The following is a 21,266-nucleotide window of genomic DNA, read 5'->3' on the forward strand; positions in this document are numbered from 1 at the left end:
GTGTTTGTAAGCAGAGGAAATACGGTTAATTTTTCATGAAAGAAAAAGAAATCCCGTATCTGAGGTGAGAAAATACAGTAATAATTTACAATGATTTTGGTATTTGTTAAGCACTTACTATGTGCCAAGTATTGCACTAAACTCTTGGGTAGCTGAGCAAGTTGGATAGAGGCCTTGTTTCGACTTGTACTTCCCAAGCGCTTAGTACAGTACTCTGCACACAGTAAGCGCTCAGTAAATACGATTGAATTAATATGGAGCTCACAGTCTAGGAGCGTGGAAGAATAGGTATTTAATCCCCATTTTACAGATGAAGAAACTACGGCACAGAGAAGTTTAGTGACTTGCTCAAGGTCACCCGGCAGACAAGTGATGGAGCCAGGAATAGAACTTTCTAGAAAAAGAGCAACAACCCATCTTCCTCAAACATAGCGGTAATGGCGTAATAGACTAAAGATACATGGTGCAAGAACATTATGGGAAAGAACTCATTTTGCTGAGGCTCCTTCTATAGTTCAAAGAAATTTGATGTCATCCACAAAATAAGACCTTAACTGATGACAGGCTCAGAGGTCCCTGCTTTTGAAAAGCTTTACAGGACTTTTGTTAATGAAGATTTCCAAAACAAACTTTACTTTCTCAGCAGGAAATCCCATTCACGGCAGAATCTTCGCCTCAAAATATGCCCAGTACTAACCTTTAACAAGAGGAGGGTGTTTGGGCACAAATAAAATCATTAAGCCTTTCTCTTCTTCCTGAGCATATTGTGTCAATTGTGCAGAATAATACTGTACCCCAGTGAAATGGAGTGGTTTCCATAAAATAGCTTAGTGGAATGACACACTCATTAGGTTGGACTCTGTAGCCCATTAAATTAATTTCAAGATCTGGTCGGGCTTTCTGCTTTGCATGTGTTTCTAAAACTGTTTGCAGATGGAAGTCCAGCCTTGCTACATATCCTTGTTTCAATTTGGGGACTGCGGTAGACATGCGCCTGCCTCTGTATCTGGGCTGTTCTGGCAATGCAGAGAGTAAGCGCAGTGCTTTCTGACTGTTGTGATCTCAGACCCACTGAGAGCCCAGGCCATGCCAGTCACACGCCTGAACAGCCCCAAAGCAACAAGAAAACATCCACAATGAAGGGTCTATCCTGGTTGGGGAAGCCGTGGGATTCATTCATTAATTCATTCAATCATATTTATTGAGCCCTCACCGTGTGTAGGGGACTGAACTGAGCATTTGGGTCTGTGCAGTAGAACAATAAGCAGACACATTCCCTGCCCACAAGGAGCCTACAGTCTAGAGACCGAGGGAGAGCTGTGGGGACAGCCCCATCCCTTTCCCACCTCCAGAGATGATTAGGGCTAGTTCTGGAGATGATCAGAACCAATTCTAGGCAGAGATCATTAAAAACAGTTCGGAGATTAACGGAACCAGTTCTGGACAGACATCTTTAGAACCAAATCTGAAGGCGATCAGAGCCAGTTCTGGACAGACATCATTAGAACTACTTCTAAAGATGATCAGAACCAGTTCTGGACAGAAATCATTTGAGCCAGTTCTGAAGGCGATCACAACCAGTTCTGGACAAACATCATTAGAACCAAATCTGAAGACAATCAGAACCAGTTCTTGACAAACAGTTCCTGCCTCACATGGGGCTTACAGTCTAAATAGGAGGAAGTAAGATTTAATCCCCATTTAGAGATGAGGTAACTGAGGCACAAAGAAGTTAAGTACTTTGCCCAGAGTCACACGGCACCCAAGTGGCAAAGTCGGGATTAGAACCCAGGTCCCCTAATTCCCAGGCCTGGGCTCTTTCCACTAGGCCTCACTACTATTGTTATCTCCCAAGTGCCTAACAGAATGTTCTGCACAGGGTAAACACTCAATAGATCCAATTCATTGATTGATAGAGTCTCTGCAAGTTTGTATCCCTTACTCTAATTTAGAGGAAACCGTTATCTGAAAACAGAATTCCCTGCCACCTTCTCCCCCCTCCCCCCAGTACAAAATAAGTGAATATCTTCTAGGCACTTAAGTTCTTTTTACTGAATAGAGTTTATTAATCAGTCATATATACTGAGCACTTACTGTGTGCCAAAAACTATCCTAAACTCTTGGGAGAACACAGTAAAATCGAATTGTTAGGCATGATCCCTGCCCACAAGAAGCTTACAGTCTAGAGGGGGGGGCAGATATTAAATTAAGTTGCAGATAGGGGAAATGGCAGAGTGTAAGGTCATGTACAGAGTGTAAAGTCCTGTGGGACTGGAGATGAGTGAGTATTAAAGTGCTTAAGGAAAATAGGTGCAGTTCCATAGGCAACATAGAAGGGAGAACTATTAGGGTGGGGAAATGAGGGGTTAAGTCAGGGAAGACCTCTTGGAGGAGATATGATTTCAGTAGGGCTTTGAAGATGGGAAAAATGATTTCCTCACCTCAACTAGTAAAAACCCTTTCACCTAGTTGGAATGCGCTCACACTATCACTACTGAAAGATCAGATTTTCTCTATTGTTATTGAGCTTTCTGAAGAAAAACATGCAAAGTGCTTTTCAGTCATAATAGCCTAGTGCTCCCTCTATCAAAAATCAGTATTATTATATCCTAAGAATGGAGAGAGAGAGAGAGAGAGAGAGAGAGAGAGAGAGAGGGAGAGAGAGAGAGAGAGGAAGGAAGGAAGGAAGGAAGGAAGGAAGGAAGGAAGGAAGGAAGGAAGGAAGGAAGGAAGGAAGGAAGGAAGGAGAGAGAGAAAGAAAGAAAGAGAGAGAGAAAAGAGAGAGAAAGAAAAAGAGAAAGAAAGAAAAAGAAAGAAAAAGAGAAAGAAAGAAAAAGAAAGAGAACGAAAGAAAGGAGAGAAAGGAAAGAGAGAAAGGAGAAAAAGAAGGAAAGAAAAGAGAAAGGAAGGAAGGAAGAAAGAAAGAAATAAAGAAAGAAAGAAAGAAAGGAAGAAAGAAGGAAAGAAAGAAAGGAAGGAAGAGAGAAAGAAAGGAAGGAAAGAGAAAGAAAGAAAAAGAAAGCGAGCAAGAGCTGTTTTTCATGGTGATTGTAGCTAAAAAGGCAGAAGCATGACTTACCCTCTTTTCTACATTGTCAGCCTGGAAGAGTAGATACTTGTCATACTAATTGGTTTGCCCCAGAATCTGTCTGTCTTATTCAAGTCTGCCTCTTACTAACCCAATTTTTGCACAGTCTTTGCTCAAGGAGCCACCTCTCCTGATTGCTGCCTTTCAGGGTGGTCTTGTGCTGCAGTAATCTCCCAGCAGTCCACTGGCTGTAACCCATTTCTTTCTTGGGACTGTGCTTTTACTTTCCTTTGCTTTTAGTTCCCCGTAAAGCAACTGCTTGGCATCCTGCTGACATCGATTCTCTTCACACAACCTGCCCAGTGGAATTGTTAGTCATAAGCCCTTAAAAACAGCTCTCAAAGGGGAAATTCTTCCCTCCCCTGCTCTGTTCTGCATGTCTATCCCCTGATAGGACTCTACCCAGGGCTTCCCCATGCCAGCACATTACCCCAAACCAACCCATAACTAAGGTTGCAATAATAACAGTGATAACAGTGTGAAGAATTGTGCTATTTGTTAAGCACTTACTCTGCAGCAAACACTCTGCTACATACAATATGTGCAGATCAGACACAATCTCGGTTCCACAGTGTATGCAGGAGGGAGAATAGGTACTGAATCCCCATTTTACTGATAAGGAAACAGATACGGAGAAATTAGAAGGCTTACCCAGGGTTATACAGCAGGCACGTGGGGGAGCTGTGATTAGAACCCAGGTCCTCGGACTCCCGTGCTCTTTCCATGAGGCCTCACTATTTCTCATGAGGTTTTTGGGGTAGCCAGTGGACACCCATTCCAGTCGTTGCTGGAATCACAATGGTCATTGCTTTGTTCCCTGTGAAGGATAACCCCCAGTTCAGAATCCCAATTTGGGCAGCAAGGCAAGCACCAGTTATCCCCGATTTACCACAGAAAACCACTTCTGGCAGACAATAAAGGAGACTGAACTGTTCTGCCCAGCTTTGGAGGAGGACTTTAATGGCCTCGGGAGTTCAACTTTTGAGAATCGGGTCCAGCTGCCCATAAAATCAGATTGCCTTGAACCTAGCCTTGAGTGTGATCATTCTGAAGCAAAGAAATCGGGTAACTGTAGGTGAAATACTTAAAGCAGCTTTATTTATTTGCTGAATGGTAAAACATTTACAAATAACATCAAGGAGATATTTCGGTACACAGTATTTAAAACAAACCGCTGCTACCACCTGCAGAAATTATTAACTGACTATAGCGTGCTGCTGTGTAGGTTGGGTTGGCCAATACTCTGTTTCAAAAGAGAAGAAGGTATTTACTATCCTGCCTTAGATTTCACTCAAAGTCCAGGCCAATTCTACTATAGCTTAACAAAACAGAAAATGGAATTCTATCAAAAATGTTCAGATTTGAAAATTTCATAGTAATAGACTCCTTGCATTCTAATCAGAAGCCAAAGCTCTCTCTGAATTGCACCAAATAATAATAATAATGATGACATTTGTTAAGTGCTTACTAAGTGCAAAGCACTGTTCTAAGTGCTGGGGGGATCAGGTTGTCCCACCACCGTCTTAATCCCCATTTGACAGATGAGGTAACTGAGGCACAGAGAAGTTAAGTGACTAGCCCAAAGTCACACAGCTGACAAGTGGCCGAGCTGGGATTAGAACCCATGATCTCCGACTCCCAAGCCCGTGCTCTTTCCACTGAGCCGTGCTGCTTTCTGTGCCTCAGTGACCCATCTATAAAATGGAGATTGACTGTGAGCCCCATGTGGGATATGGACTGTGTCCAACCTGATTAGCTCGCATCTAGAGAAGCAGCGTGGCTCAGTGGAAAGAGCCCGGGCTTTGGAGTCAGAGGTCATGGGTTCAAATCCCAGCTCCACCACTTGTCAGCTGTGTGACTTTGGGCCAGTCACTTAACTTCTCTTTGTCTCAGTTACCTCATCTATAAAATGGGGATTAAAACTGTGAGCCCCCTGTGGGACAACTTGATCACCTTGTAATCTCCCCAGTGCTTAGAACAGTGCTTTGCACATAGTAAGCGCTTAATAATTACCATCATTGTCAGCTGTGACTTTGGGCAAGTCACATAATTTCTCTGGGCCTCAGTTACCTCATCTGTAAAATGGGGATTAAGACCGTGAGCCCCCCGTGGGACAACCTGATCACCTTGTAACCTCCCCAGCGCCTAGAACAGTGCTTTGCACATAGTAAGCGCTTAATAAATGCCATCATTATTATTATCATCATTGTCTACCCCATTGCTTAGTACAGGGCCTAGTACATAGTAAACACTTAACAAGTATCATGAAAAAAAGTATCCAGTCCTTATGAAAGCTCAGTATCCCAGTAAGTTTTTTTTCCCCTGACTCCTCCTTATCTAGTGCTTATCTCTTTTCTTCCCAATTCTCTGTGATGGTCAAGTACTTATCCCACAGACATTCCCATCCCAAGGAATTCAAGGAATGGCATTGCACGAATATGAGAAAGCTATTTTTTCTCCTAGCCAGAGAGAGAGAAAAGGCTTTCTACAGAGTCTTTCTTAAGAATAATTTTTAGATGTTATATCTCTAACATGCAGGCCTTTCTTCATTGGAATGAGAACGTTGTCTGAGGCTAGAACCCTCAGTGCAGTGAAACTCGGTGATTTCTTTGATGTCTGCATTTGTGGGGCTCTGGGAAATAGAGGATCAATAACACAGCCAATTTTTTAAGTCCAATGGCTTTTAAGTAGGAATTTAAATGAGCTAAATGATGTATCAAAGAACATTAGACCTCTGAAGATGTGATACTTGGAAATGGAGGTTTTGACCTTAGAAGAGTTTGAACCTAGCCAGGATCAGCTATGCATGTTTACCCGAAAACTTATGACTAGAAACCAAATCCAAGATATTAGTAGGAGATCTAATGACATTGAAAATAACACTGCACAATTTTCATTTCCTGGTATTTTAGTATTTACTGACAGTATGCAGGATTCACAGCTTCTACCCAATAAACCTAAACTCTGAAATACATATAAGCCATAAAAACACAGTCAAATGAGCCAGTCACCAAGAATTTATGAAAGAGTTTCTTAGTTGTCAGGTTATCAGTGAGTAAGCTGTATGCTCCTTGTGGACCGGAAATGTGTCTTATTTTGTACCTTCCCAAGAGTTTAGAACACAGTAAGTAATGCAATTGATGGATCAGTATTGCTTTCTTTTCCCTTTTTATTCTATTTTTTTAACCTCAATTTATCTTCTGCTTCTCCAACAATGTCCTCGCAAAGTCTTTGCTTGGCACTTGGGAGAATCTTACGTGGTGGCAAAACATCTTTGACCTTACTGATTCTCAAACTGGGCTTCATCAAGCAAGCCCTTCTGGGGAGGATAGGGGAGGATCACAGATTCCACCTTTTTTCCTCCTGCCTCTGGAAGTATGAAATTTTTAGCCCACGGAATGAATGATCCTGTGATTAGTGTAATATGCTTGGGTCACTCAGCTCAACTCAGAGCAATACGCAATGCTGGAAGTGTGGAATTATTGGATGCCCTTAACATGAGGAGTCCATAGTGATAATAATAATAATAATAATAATAACTGTGGTATTTGTTAAGTACCATTCATTTGGCAAGTATTGTACTAAGCACTGGGTAGGGAAGGAAAGAAGGAAGGGAGGGAGGGAGGAAGGAAGGAAGGAAGGAAGGAAGGAAGGAAGGAAGGGAGGGAGGGAGGGAGGGAGGGAGGGAGGGAGGAAGGGAAGAGAAACGAGAAGAAAAGAAAGAGAGAAAGAGAAAGAGAGATCTTAGAGCTGGAGATGTAGATTTGGAAATCATCTGCATAGAGGTGGAAGTTAAAGCCATGGCACCAAATGAATTCTCCAAGGGAGTGGGTTTAGACGGAGAATAGAACCCAGAACTAAACTTTGAGGGATTTCCACAGTTAGGGGTGGGAAGCAGAGAAGGAGTCCATGAAAAAGACTAAGAATAAGTGGCCAAAGAGATAGGAGGAGAAACAGGAGAGGATAGTGTCAGTGAAGCCAAGGTTGGATAATGTTTCTAGAAGAAGCTGAGAGGTCGAGGAGGATTAGGATGGAGTAGAGGTTATTTGATTTGGCAAGAATGAGATCATTTGTGACCTTCGAGGTGGGAGTTTCTGTGGAGCGAAGGAGACGGAAGCCAGATTGGAAGGCGTTAAGGGGAGAATCTTGAAACAGAGGGTGTAGACAGCTCACTCAAGGAGTCTGAGATTAATGGTAGGAGATGAGACAATAACTGGATAGAACCTTGGGGTCAAGGGGGAGGGGGGTTTAGGCTAAGGAAGACATGAGCATGTTTGAAAACAGAGGGGAAAAGCCATTGGAGGGAACATCTTGGCCTCGTAGATAAGGAAGCAGCATGGCATAGTGGATAGAGCACAGGCGTGAGCGTCAGAAGGTCATGGGTTTTAATCCCAGTTCGGCCACTTGTCTGCTGTGTGATTTTAGGCAAGTCACTTCACTTCTCTGTGCCTGTTACCACATCTGTAAAATGGGGAATAAGACTCTGAGCCTTAAAGTGGGACAGGGACTGTATCCAACCCTATTTGTTGTATCCACCCCAGCTCTTAGTACAGTTCCTGGCACATAGTAAGTGCTTAACAAATACTGTAATTATTATTATTAGAGAGCATGGTCCTGGCAGTCAGAATGACCTGGTTCTAATCCCAGCTCTGCCACTTGGCTACTGTGTGACCTTGGGCAAGTCACTTCGCTTCTCTGCACCTCAGTTCCCTCATCTGTAAAATGGGGATTAAAACTGTGAGTCCCATGTGGGACATGGACTGTGTCCAACCTGATTAGCTTATATCTATCCACCTGATTAGCTTATATCTATCCACCTGATTATCTTGTATCTATCCCAGTACTTAGTACATTGCCTGGCACATAGTAAGCACTTAGCAAATACCATAAAAAAAGAGCAAACAGTTGAAGATGGCAGTCAGGGAGGGAAGAAGGGAGGGGGCAAATGCTTTGATAAGGTGTGAAGGAATGGGGTCAGAGGCACAGGCAGAGGAGATGAATTTTGAAAGAAGGCAGGAGATGTCTTGAGATACTGCTGGGATAGATGAGAGAGTTGAAGAAGGGGCAGGAGGAGGGCAGGGACTGGAGAGGAGCAGGGGAGATTTTAGAGAGATCATCCCTGTTGGTTTCAATTTTCTCAATAAAGTAGGTGGCCAGGTCATTAGGGGAAAGAGATGGGGGAGTTGGGAGGCAGGGGGTTTGAGAAGGGAGTTAAACATCTGGAAAAACTCAAGAAGGCAATGGGCGTGGGTATCAATAGGATTTTTAAATTATTAGTATTATGGGCCGTCGAGTCATTTCCGATTCATAACGACTCTATGATATATTTTCCCCAGAACGTCCTGTCCTCTGCCATAATCTGCAACCATTCTAATGGTTCTTCTGTTATTGTTGTTATGGTCTCTGTCCATCTAGCTTCTACATATCTACATATCTTTACTTCTACATATCTATTCTATTTATTTTATTTTGTTAGTATGTTTGGTTTTGTCTCCCCCTTTTAGACTGTGAGCCCACTGTTGGGTAAGGACTGTCTCTATTTGTTGCCAATTTGTACTTCCCAAGGGCTTAGTACAGTGCTCTGCACACAGTAAGCACTCAATAAATACGATTGATGATGATGATCTAGCTGCTGTTCTGCCTCTTCCACATTTTCCCTGGCCTTTTCCTAGCATTAGTGTCTTCTCCAGAGAATTAGTCCTCCTGATGATGGGTCCAAAATATGCTAATCCAAGTTGAGTCATTTGGCCTTCCAAAGACCACTTTGGCTTAATTTGCTCCAAAATCCACTGGTCTGTTTTTCAGGCAGTCCATGGTATTCGCAAAAGCCTTCTGCAACATCACACCTATCTATCAAAAGGATAGAGAAATAATTTTGCCCACTGTGTATCTTCACTCATTCATTCATTCAATCGTATTTATTGAGCGCTTACTGTGCACAGAGCACTATACTAAGTGCTTGAAAAGTGCAGCTCTGCAACTCCTCACCCATTACAACCAGCCCACATACTTTGCTCGCCTAACGCCGACCTAATCAGTGTAGCTCCTTCTTACCTTTGAACCCTTGCTCTATTCCATTTTACTTTCCCCCACTAAAAACTCATCTATTCCAGATGTGGCCTTCCCTGCCTAATCTCTCTTCTTCCCCATCTCTTTCATGCCCTACTGCTACTCTAAGACTTCCATATCACCTATTTATTTTTCTCCTCACCCCCTAAGCACTACTAACCCTCCACCCCCACCCCAAAGTACTTATGTACTATCTCTAAACTCTGTTGCTCCTTCTTAACTGTAACATTTGAAATGTCTGTCCCTTTACCCTGAGAGAGCAGGGACTCTGCGTTCGAATTTTTTTGTGGGCTGACCCGTTTAGTGCAGCGCTGTGGCTAGAATAGGCACACAATAAAAGCTATTGAGTTATTTATAAATAAATGCAAATAATGAAATATTCCACTGGGACACGGGAAAGAGGATGAAGCTCTCCATGATTTCATTCATGATTTCCAAGTGAAAATTTCATCGATATAGTGTGAAAAACATTTAGAAATGGTGAGCTAAAATAAATCCAGGATTAAACAGAGTTTAAAGAAAAGAATACAGGTGAATAGAGGAAATAAAGGCCCATCATAGGTAAGAGAACACACAGCAGAGAGATTAATACCGTCCAAAGAAATTTCAATAGAGTAATCCATTTATGAAGAACATTTTTCATCATGCTGAAACAAAATGAAATTTAAGAGTCATCTGAGAGGCCATTAAATTATATAGCTACTCCCAAAATGTCTGGTTGGAGCAGGTGATGTTCTAAATGAATGGTTCTGCTCTTAGGTTTTCCGTGTTATGGTCTCCATTTATTATTTTGCTTTTCACAACTTTGATATGACTGTAAAAAAGATATTGCATCAGCGCTTTTCAACTACCACATCTTGTCATTTGTGAACTTCCCATAGGTGTTTTTTTGTTTCACATTAATTATATCAACAACTAAAGCACTGTTGAAAGAGATTCCAAGTTATTCATTAATACCCACACCACCTTCTCTTTCACTTGTTTCTTGCTTTACACTGGATTTAAAATATTTAATCATTTTTATGATTGACTTTTTAATTGACAGTTAAACCTACAGATATGGCATGAAAATGCTGAGATTTTAAATATTCTAGAGGAATTTTAAATCGTTCTTTTGGGGAATATGTTATCGCTGCTTGGCAAGTTTGTTGACAAGATAAAACATTTCAATGTCACATTAGGGCACGGGAATGTTTTAAAAAATGAAATCATGTTTTGATTGCTTTCTCAAGTATTTTTTATCCGACTGTTTTAAAAATGATTTTAATACATACCACACTTAAATCTGTATGTGCAAGTTTTTGAGGATTACTATAAATCGCTAGGCAATATTTTTGCTCTTTAAGCAGAACAATTAGGGAGCAGTAAAATCAGGAAGGTTCATGGTGAAATTGGTTATTTATTTCACCCAGAACATACGAGCTGCCAACAACTGGACTGTAAATTTACAGGATTTCTTTTTTTTTCCATAAAATATAACTAAACAGGTTTGAAACAATTGCTTTTGGCATCTGTGGCTTGAACATAATTATGTTGCATTTTTTAACAAGTAAATTAATTCCACATGAAAAGACTTGTATTTACTTTCTCCTTCTCTCTCTCTGCCCTTACAGACGTCTTGCTGGAAATGGCTTAACGTCTATTCCCAAAGGGGCATTTGCTGGCCTTTCCAGTCTGAAAGTGCTGTAAGTAAACTGTGTATTGCTTGATTTTTTTTGTATTTTAAGACTGCAGTAGTCCAGAGAACTAATTAACTTGTAAAATTTTAAGTGCTCTAATGAAGTGTTTATATCACATAGGATAATTCAGAGGGAGGGCAATATATTGAAACTATAACCCTACATTGTACTGGTGTGCATTTAAGAATGAAAAAAAAAATTAAAATCAGGGACCACTTTATTTTCTCCCAAATAAATTATTTGCCCTAAAAATGTACTTTCCAAAACTTTCCAGATCATTTTGCTGTGATAAAATAAGATTAGGGAGAATGTTTTATCTAATTTTGAGGGCTGAAAATAATGTATAAATTATATGGAATGTTGTGTTATTAGATTATGACTCTTCTGTATTTGAAGTTTTTACCTTGAGGTTAAATTAAGGATACCAAAAATGATATTCAGGAGTTTTTGCTTTTGATGACTAATCTGGTCTTCTAAAGTATAAATACAATTTACAAAATATTTAATTTTGTTTCTGTTTACAAAATTGACATATATGTAAATTAATTTCACAATGCCATCATCCTCATTCTAGAGCCTAATTTTCTCTCCCATTAACCTCCAAATTAAATCTGCAATAGTATTCATTGTTGTATTTGTTAAGCAATTACGATATGCCAAGCACTGTACTAAACTGCCGTGTGGAAGTTTCCCAAGAAGCAGAGAAAGAGGATGAAGCACGAGAATGAAGAGAAGCAGCATGGCCTAGTGGCAAGAACACGGGCTTGGGAATCAGAGGTCGTGGGTTCTAATCTTGTCTGCTGTGTGACCTTGGGCAAGTCACTTAATTTCTCTGTGCCTCACTTACCTCATCTGTAAAATGGGGATTGAGACTGTGACCCCCATGTGGAACAGGGATTTGTCCAACCTGATTACATTGTATCTACCCCAGCGTTTACAACAGTGCTTGGCACATAGTAAGCACTTAAAAAATACCATAATTAATTAAATGAAAACTGGACAGGTGCAGTTCTGGAATTTATATCTACCAGCCTGGTCTCAAAGGAAATTACTTGCCACTTATGGTTAATACTCTATGGTAAGCGTTTCTATATACACAAGAAAGTGATCTCTTCAAGTCAGAATTGTGTTGCATCGCACAAGTTCCATAATGCTAAATCTTGTGGTCAGTTTTTTGTACCAGAGTCCCTGACTGTATCACCCATTCAACATACAGTACAAATAAGACAATATTCTTGCCAACTTGCTTTTTGTGGTGACAATATTAAATGGAGTGGTTTTGATCCCCCAGACAAGTCAGAGCTTAAGTTAAAGCATAGGTCAAGTGTCACTGAACCACGACTGTATTACTGCAGCTATGTAGCTCATTCAGGAACTCACCGCTAAAAAATATTTTTCCCAAAATAGTCAAAAAAATATAAGGGAATTTGAGTGTGAAATATTCAGTTTGGTAGAATACGCTGACTACACTCACCAAATAGAAAGCTTTGTGTGGACAGGAAATGTGTCTACCAACTATTTTGCACTGTACTTAAGTACAGAATCAGAAGACCCGTGTTCTGATCCCGGCTCCGCCACTTGTCTACTGTGTGACTTTTGACAAGTCACTTAACTTCTCTGTGCCTCAGTTACCTCACCTGTAAAGCGGAGTAATACTGTAAGACTGTGAACTCGTCTCTGTATGTTGCCAACTTGTACTTCCCATGCGCTTAGTACAGTGCTCTGCAATCAATCAATCAATCATATTTATTGAGCGCTTACTGTGTGCAGAGCACTGTACTAAGTGCTTGGGAAGTACAAGTTGGCAACATATAGAGACAGTCACTACCCAACAGTGGGCTCACAGTCTAAAAGGGGGAGACAGAGAACAAAACCAAACATACTAACAAAGTAAAATAAATAGAATAGATATGTACACAATAAGTGCTCAATAAATACAATTGTTGCCAACTTGTACTTCCCAAGTGCTTAGTACAGTGCTCTGCACACCGTAAGCGCTCAATAAATACGATTGAATGAATGAATGAATGGGAAATGGACTGTGTCCGACTTGATTAGTTGTATCTACCCCAGTGTTTATTACAGTGCCTGGCACATAGTAAGTGTTTAAATACCATATTTTAAAAATGCATTCCGTAATGCAGTGTAGACCTGCCATTTATATACCTGGACAGAATACATGTATAAGCCAAACAGAAAATCGACCGGTGGTGGTTGGTTTTGGTCACTTTCTTATAAAAAGATTTTATTTGCTGAGAACACACATTTACCACCCAGAGTTAATGCGGTCAATTCTAGAAGTCATGTGGTCACTACCCTTCCTGGGTAGGATGTGGCAGAAGAATTAAGGAATGTTTTTTTCTGACAATTCACGCTGGTCTGGCTAGAGTGTTGTGCAGTGCTAGAAAAAAAACCACTCACGGCAAGTGTATCTTAAGACAATGTGGAATTCTTCAAAAATATGACCCCCTCGATATAGGACAATTGACTGCCCTTGGTGTTTTTCAGACTCCGTTTTGCATCACCCTGACTTGCTCCCTTGGTTTTCACCCCTCCCAGCCCCACACCACTTACATACATATCTGTAACATTTATTTGTATTGATGTCTGTCTCCCCTTCTCTAGACTGCAAGCTCATTGTGGGCAGGGAATGTGTCTGTTTATTATTAGTAATAATGGTGGTATTCGTTAAGCGCTTTCTATGTGCCAAGCATTGCTCTAAGCATTGAGCACTGTTGTATTGTACTCTTCCAAATGCTCAGTACAGTGGTCTTCACATAGTAAGTGCTCAATAAATGATGGACGGAATGAATGCATTTAAAGTCATGAAAGTGCTTTTCCTTATTTGAGCCGGGTAGGTTCCTATGGCAAATTATTAATAATAATGACATTTAATAAGCACCACTTCTGTGCTAAACGCTCTGCTAAACACAGATAATCAGATCAGATGCAGTTCCTGTCCCAAATTGGGGCTCACAGTCTAAAAAGGAGGGAGAACAACTATTAAAACCCCATTTTACAGCTGAGGAAACAGGCACAGAGCAGTTAGGTGGTTTTCCCTAGATCATACAGCAGGCAGTCATAGTAATAATAATGATGATGGCATTTGTTAAGTGCTTACTATGTGCAGAGCACTGTTCTAAGCGCTGGGGGGATACAAGGTGATCAGGTTGTCCAACATGGGGCTCACAGTCTTCATCCCCATTTTACAGAAGACATGTGGCAGAGCCAGGATTCGAACCCATGACCTCTGACTCCAAAGCCCGGGCTCTTTCCACTGAGCCACGCTGGTTCTCTAGTGGCAAGCGACAGAGCTGGAATTAGAATCCAAGTCCTCTGACTCCCAGCCCCGTGCTCTTTCCACCAGACCACCGGTTGTAGATATCTTGCCCCGTCCTATCTTACGTCCCTGATTTCCTTCTACAAGCTAGCATGCTCATTTCACTCTTCTAAACCAGCCTGCATACTCTACCTCAGTCTCATCTACATGGCCCCCAATCCCTCACCCATGTCCAGCTTCTATTCTGGAGTCCGCGTCCCCTCCTTCATATCCAACAAATCATCACTCTCCCCAACTTCAAAACATATTCAAATCACTTCTCATCCAAGAGATTTTCCCCAAGTCTTCATTTCCCCTACTCGTTCTCCCTTCTGTCACCCTTGAACTTGGATTTGTTCCCTTTATTCACCCCACACTCATCCCCACAGCACTTATGTACAAATCTCTAATTTATTTTAATGTCCATCTCCCCCTCTAGACTGTAAACTCCTTGTGGGCAGGGACCATGTCTACCAGATCTATTTTGTACTCTTCCAGGCACTTAGTACCGTTCCGTGCACACACTAAGTACTCAATAAATATGACTGAGACACTGAGATGCCAAGAAACTATGTGAAAATGTGTCAAAATTATTGAAGTCCATGGAAATTTCTGGATGCTAAAGTTCAACTCTGTCAGATGTTGGTTTTCTTGATAATCAAAAAGGAAAGAGGATTTTTTCCCCATTTCTAGAACCCTGAAAGCACCTCTATTTCAGTCTTTCTATGTGCAACAATCATATTATTTTGAATTCACCAGGGTTTGAAAACTACTTTGAGACCCTGAGTAAGAGGAAATATGAAGTAGGAAGAGTTTACTTTCATAGGACATATTTCCATTACTTTTTTTATCCTGGTGCTTGCAAAACAAACTCAAAGGCAACCAGTTGCATATCCTGTTCATTGTAAAATCTGCTTTTATTGAAGAATTCCATGAGGAAGATTTTGTAAAGGAAAGTTACCAGGGATAGTCTGCCTTTTTTCGTTGTACTGCACACAGAGAGAAAATATTTTAAAATTTGTTTTTTCTAATGTAATTAATTTAGCAGAAATTTAGCCACTGCCACCATAATTGGAGATTTAGAGGGATATTTTGAAGATAATTCACTTTTGTTTCAGTACTTTTGAGGCATAAAAGAAATAAAATGATGATTTCCTGTTTCGATGATGGTGCTGGAAAGTGGAAAGAGAAGCAGTGTGGCTTAGTGGAAAGAGCAGGGGCTTGGGAGTCAGAGGTCATGGGTTCTAATCCCGGCTCTGTCACTTGTCAGCTGTGCGACTTTGGGCGAGTCACTTAACTTCTCTGTGCCTCAGTTACCTCAACTGTAAAATGGGGGTTAAGACTGTAAATCTCTCATGGGACAACCTGATAACCTTGGATCTCCCACAGAGCTTAGAACAATGTTTGGCACATAGTAAGCACTTAACAAATACTGTCATTATTATTATTATTCTTGAGAGACTACAGAAGAGTTAGTAAACCTCCAGGCTGACCCCTTGTAAGGATTTAACTTGTAAATCTGTGCTCAGGAGACCCACCAACTATTAGAACAAGTCACTTATGCTAATTCTCTCATTTCACCATCATTAGAAAGTATCGTGATATATGCATATTCCTTGAAAGCGTCCCTATTAAGTAGAATCACATTTGAACTGATTGCCAACAACACACGCGTTTGTTGCCCAAACCGGTCAGTGCAGTGCGATAGCGGGAAGTCAGTCAGGCAATTGTATTTACGGAGCACTCAACTGTGTGCAGAGCACTGTACTAAGCACTTGGGAGAGTACAGTATCACAATAAAACAGACCCATTCCCTGCCCACAGTGAGCTTACAGTCTTGAGGGATAGCTAGAACTGGCTATCGCTAATATTGCTGTAGAAAGAGTAGGTTGTTAGAGACTCCTGGCCAGGTTGTTGAAGCTTTTTAACCAATCAACATGCATCCTGTTGCTTCCCTAAAGAACAAGAGATAAGGAGAGTGCTGGCCAGGGCGAGCTTTAAGCCGAAACAGCAGTATTACGAGTAAAAAGAAATCCAGTTAGTGAAAGAGGTAGGATAGGAACAAGAGAAACAGAGCAGGCATAGTGGAAAAGCGCACGGGCTTTGGAGTCAGAGGTCATGGATTCAAATCCCGGCTCTGCCAATTGTCAGCTGTGTGACTTCGAGCAAGTCACTTCACTTCTCTGGGCCTCATCTGTAAAATGCAGATGAAGACTGTGAGCCCTCCGTGGGACAACCTGATCACCTTGTAACCTCCCCAGCGCTTAGAACAGTGCTTTGCACATAGTAAGCACTTAATAAATGCCATCATTATTATTATTATAGTTCCTGTCCCACCAGGGCTAAGGGGGTGGAATAAACCATATCTTACTTTTTGCTTCTCAGTGCTTCTATATGGCTCTGAGTCTTGGACTTATAGCAGAAGGAAATCTGTTTCATCACACTCAAGTCATTGCTCCTAGATTGTAATATGGGATTGCCAATGGTAACGACCCACAGTGTGGCCATTTCACCAGCTTGGAGGTAATGTCATCTGAGAAAAGCCAGACTGGGCAAAGGATAATACCTGCAGTTGGGTAGCAAATGGAAAACGCAAATGCCAGTGGAAAGGGGTGAACAAAAGCTTTCAAGATATAGTGAGGCAAGGCTCAAACAATGAGGTACAGCAGTGGATTGGTGGGAGAATAGTGTGACAGGAAATCTAGGCTAGCATATGGCAGTCAGGAGGTACACTGCTCTCTGAGAGCAAAGGATTCTAAATGTTTGGGTGAGTACAATTTACCAGTGCTCTGCACATAGTAAATACGATTCATTGGACCTGAGATTTACTGTAATTCAGATACAGAATGGTATCTGACCATTGAAGTGAACTATGGGCTCTTTTGTAAGTTCATTCAGTCGAATTCATTGAGCACTTACTGTGTGTGGCGCATTTAGAACACTGAGGATTTTTCATTGACTTCATTTAATTTTCTAGGGGAGGAAGAGGAAGAAAGGACAGGGGCATCAATAACCATTACCCTTAAATATATTTTTGATTGTGAATTTCTTCAGACTGTCTCTTCTCCCTCCCCTTGTATTTGTGTTCATTCTTCCCTCCCATCCCTCCTGATTGCTAGCTTTTGGTGGATGGTAACTGCCTTCAATTTACAACTCCTTTGTACGGTTCCCAAGTATCTAGGACAGTGCTATACACAAAGTAGGCTCAATAATTGTTAATAATAAATTAACACAAAAGTATTTGGCACTTTGAAGAGGGCCTTATGATAACCCAAAGATATTCCTGCCACATCCAATTAGATGGTCTTTTTCTGATCCTTTCTCCCATCCCCAAGGGAGAGGACAGGCTTATATCTTATGACTAGTCTTGTTCAGTCTATTCTAGACCATGGTGCTTGTGATCACAGTAAGGAAACCTGATGTTTCAGCAAATTGAACATAACATCAAATGTCCATGAATCGCTTATATAAGAGCTGATATTTATTGCTGACTATCCTCCAGAAGCACATGTGCATACACGTGTATACACACATGAAAACATGCTCCTGATGGCAAATCTCTTTTCGGAATCAGCAAAATGCTTTGAACTGAAATAGTTTAATGAAGATCAAGGACACGGAACAGCTGAGAGTTCCATCAATGAATTAGAGTCACAGAATTCTGCTAATTCTGTCTAATGATGTACAGAGACACAAGTTGGTCAACAAAATCACAGGACAAAGACTTTGAAATGTCAACAGCATCAAGGATTCAGACAAGATTGAAGGGCTGGGATCACAGTTATAGAATTCATCCTTTTTTATGGTTCAGGACAGTCAGATAGACTTCCCGAACCGTTCACCAGGGTTGTCAAGATACAGCCATGGATGGTTGGAAGTCACTGCAGGAGACAGACCAGCCTGCCATATAGCAACTAGGAACAATGCTTTTATTGGATTTATAACCAAAAAATTATGACCAAAAATTGGGGTACACACTGTAGATGGCAAATGCAATATTGCTAGAAGGGACACCCTTTTCAAACCTTTCATGTGGGGTCAGTACCCATCATGGACTGATTTTGTCAGGAACACTCTGATAAAATCCCACCACCAAAAGCATTAACTTTGAGCCTGAAGTTCATATATATTCTCACACACACACGTGATATAGGCTCAAAAAAATTTCCCGAGTGGATGGGAAATGATCGAGTCTATGAAACCATGATATTGAAATTTACAATTTGTTTGAAGATGCATTGAGTCATGGAATTACAATCTATGTCATGAAAGCCATTAAAACTTAATAGCAAAATATCCAACTAATTTCAAATATTTGTTCATGCATCTGCTTAGACATATGGTTTAGAAAGCCTTCTCATGAGCCTATTTTAAGAAAGCAATGATTTTTTCTTTCTCTCACATTCACATTATTTCAGATCCAGTCTGCATATATGGATCTAGATTTTGATTGGGGCACCCTTTGAATCAATATGCCCTTTAATCCCAATTGCTGGGAATACATACTTTTCCAAGATGAATTCCTGAAGAAAATGCTTCTGAATTACTGAATTTCAGATAAACAACAGCACCGCATTATGGAAAACGAACCATGTCTCTTCCCTGATGGTATCTCTCAATCATTCAGAAAAGTCCGGTTTCCCCAGAATCAGCTTTCTGTTTCAAAAATCGGCATCTACGCTTTTGTAGATAGGTGCATCTAGGTCCAATATATTCAATCTAAATTTAGTCCACTCTCATCCTACTTCCTTTATAGAATGAGAATGTCCAATCCTTCAAGCTACTCCAGGGGACATATCTGCATCAGTCCTCAGTTCATTACTACACACACATTTTCCTATTTGTGGGCATGGCCAAGAGTGGGATTCTGAATGTACAGTAATATTACTTTTAATCTGGAGAGTGCTTTTACATTCCCAAAGCCCACATTTCACCCTCCCCTCACTCCAGGGGGTAAGGGAGAAGGTTGATTCTCCCCATTTTACTGATTGGAAAACTGAAGCCCGGAGAGGTTAAGTGACTTCGCTGAAGTCACACAGTGGGCAGGTGTTAGACCTGGAACTAGATCTCTTGACTCCCATGTGTTGCTTTCCACTAGTCCATACCAATTCCCATATTCCCAGGAGACCACACCTACCCAGGGTTCCATGAGAAAACCCTGGGAAAAAGCTGAGTTACACACCACTCAGTCCCTCCCAAGGGCATATAGTCATGAAGCGGTGTGGCTCAGTGGAAAGAGCACAGGCTTGGAAGTTAGAGGTCATGGGTTCGAATCCCAGCTCCGCCAGTTGTCAGCTGTGTGACTTTGGACAAGTCACTTAACTTCTCTGGGCCTCAGTTACCTCTTCTGTAAAATGGAGATAAAGACTGTGAGCCCCATGTGGGACCACCTGATCACCTTGTATCCTCCCCAGCACTTAGAACAGTGCTTTGCATGTAGTAAGCGCTTAAATGCCATCATCATTATTATTATTATGCTGCAGGAGTTGCAAGAAGAGAGTGTACCTCAAAGAAGGAAAATCTACCTCATTGTGTTTTCATATCCTGAAAAGGTTTTTCTACCGAAGGGAGAATTTTGTAGTTGCCACTGGGAAGGTTTTGATCTTTAGCTTCAAAGTTTGGAAAATATGCTCTTTTACCGCCGTGAGTCTATATCATTAATGATTTTCTCTCTGTCTCTCCACGGCAGCATGCTGCAGAACAATCAACTCAGACAGGTTCCCTCCGAAGCACTGCAGAATCTGCGAAGTCTTCAATCCCTGCAAGTATCTCTTTTCCTCCACGCTGCATTTCAGGATTCACTGGGCTCCCAGGATTAAATAGTATCTCCTTCGAGGTGGCGACATTGCTGCTGACAGTCAGCATGAATCACTGAGAAAGAATCTCTCCTTGCACACTTACGCATTGAGCCTAAGAAAATACATTACAGCACCTTCTCTGGCCCTTTCCCATTTGGGTTAGCATTTCTGAGACTCCCAGGGGGCTATCAAATGGCCCCACTGTCTCCCTCCCTCAGTGAGACCAGCCCAAGACTGCAAAGAGTCTTAGAATAGTTTTGAAGAGTGGAAAAGTATATCTTACCAACAGCGGGCCATGGGTAAACTACGAAATACAGCTGTACACTCTCTTTGGGAAATTAGAGAAGTGATTCGTATCAGAAACGGACATTTTACAGTCTCTGAATTGGATCAGAATCTGAGGAAAGATATATTCCCATAGCCTGAATTATCTGTCACTAATGCTTCCTCTCTGCCTGTATTTCCTGAACCGGAGCTTGATATTTCAGGTTATTCACTGAGGTCATATCTACTTGAAAATAGTCCCCCTCTAGGGAGCCAAAATGGCTTTTTTTATGGAATTTGTTAAGCACTTACTGTGTCAAACACTGTTCTAAGCGCTGGGGTAAGTACAGGTTAATTAAGTCAGGTAGGAGGGAGAACAGATATTGAACCCCCATTTTACAGTTGAGGAAACTGACGCTCGGACGGGTTAAGTGACTTGCCCAAGGTCACACAGCAAACAATTGGCAGAGCTGTTTATTAGAACCCACATCCTCCAGCTCCTAGGCCTGTGCTCTTTCCACTAGGCCATGCTGCTTCTTGTTCTGTAAATTCCCTCAGTGCAGTTCTTTGCATATTATAGCCCTCAATTTTTTTTAATGGCACTATGTGAAAAGCCCTGTGAGCATCAATTATTGCCGTGATACTTTTGCTAGTGACACAGACGCACATGAGAAAGAAGCAAACTTGGAAATATGCTTATAGGCAGCAGCTAAAGCCTGGTCCTCCAGTTAAATGCTTATCAAAAATTTCCCACTGAGGTGAGAATTCTGACCAAATTCTGGTGAGCTGTCACGCAGTCAACCCAAAACTATCTGTGGGAGTTGTTAGAAGCCCCTCCCGACCCCCACCGTCAGAGAGCTGTGCCTCAGTTACCTCATCTGGAAAATGGGGATTAAGACTGTGAGCCCTATATGGGACAGGGACTGTGTCTGACCGATTATTTGTAATCATTCAACAAATTCCACAATTAATATTATTGTTGTTGTTATCCTCAGGTAAGAGGATATATCAGTCAGTCAAGGAAAACCCTCGTATTGAGTCCTTGAGAC

General features: G+C 41.4%; 1 protein-coding gene across 1 annotated transcript in view; it reads left to right on the top strand.

The window, feature by feature from the left end:
• LGR5 (leucine rich repeat containing G protein-coupled receptor 5) overlaps positions 1-21,266 on the top strand; it is a 94,574-nt gene that overhangs the window by 15,834 nt on the left and 57,474 nt on the right. Inside the window, exons 3-4 of the mRNA XM_038756789.1 lie at positions 10,771-10,842; positions 19,845-19,916. Of these exons, the coding sequence (XP_038612717.1) occupies positions 10,771-10,842; positions 19,845-19,916 (144 nt within the window). The remainder of the gene's footprint in view (positions 1-10,770; positions 10,843-19,844; positions 19,917-21,266) is intronic.

Source organism: Tachyglossus aculeatus, chromosome 14, assembly GCF_015852505.1.
Source record: "Tachyglossus aculeatus isolate mTacAcu1 chromosome 14, mTacAcu1.pri, whole genome shotgun sequence".
In the NCBI taxonomy this organism is placed as follows: Eukaryota; Metazoa; Chordata; class Mammalia; order Monotremata; family Tachyglossidae; genus Tachyglossus; species Tachyglossus aculeatus.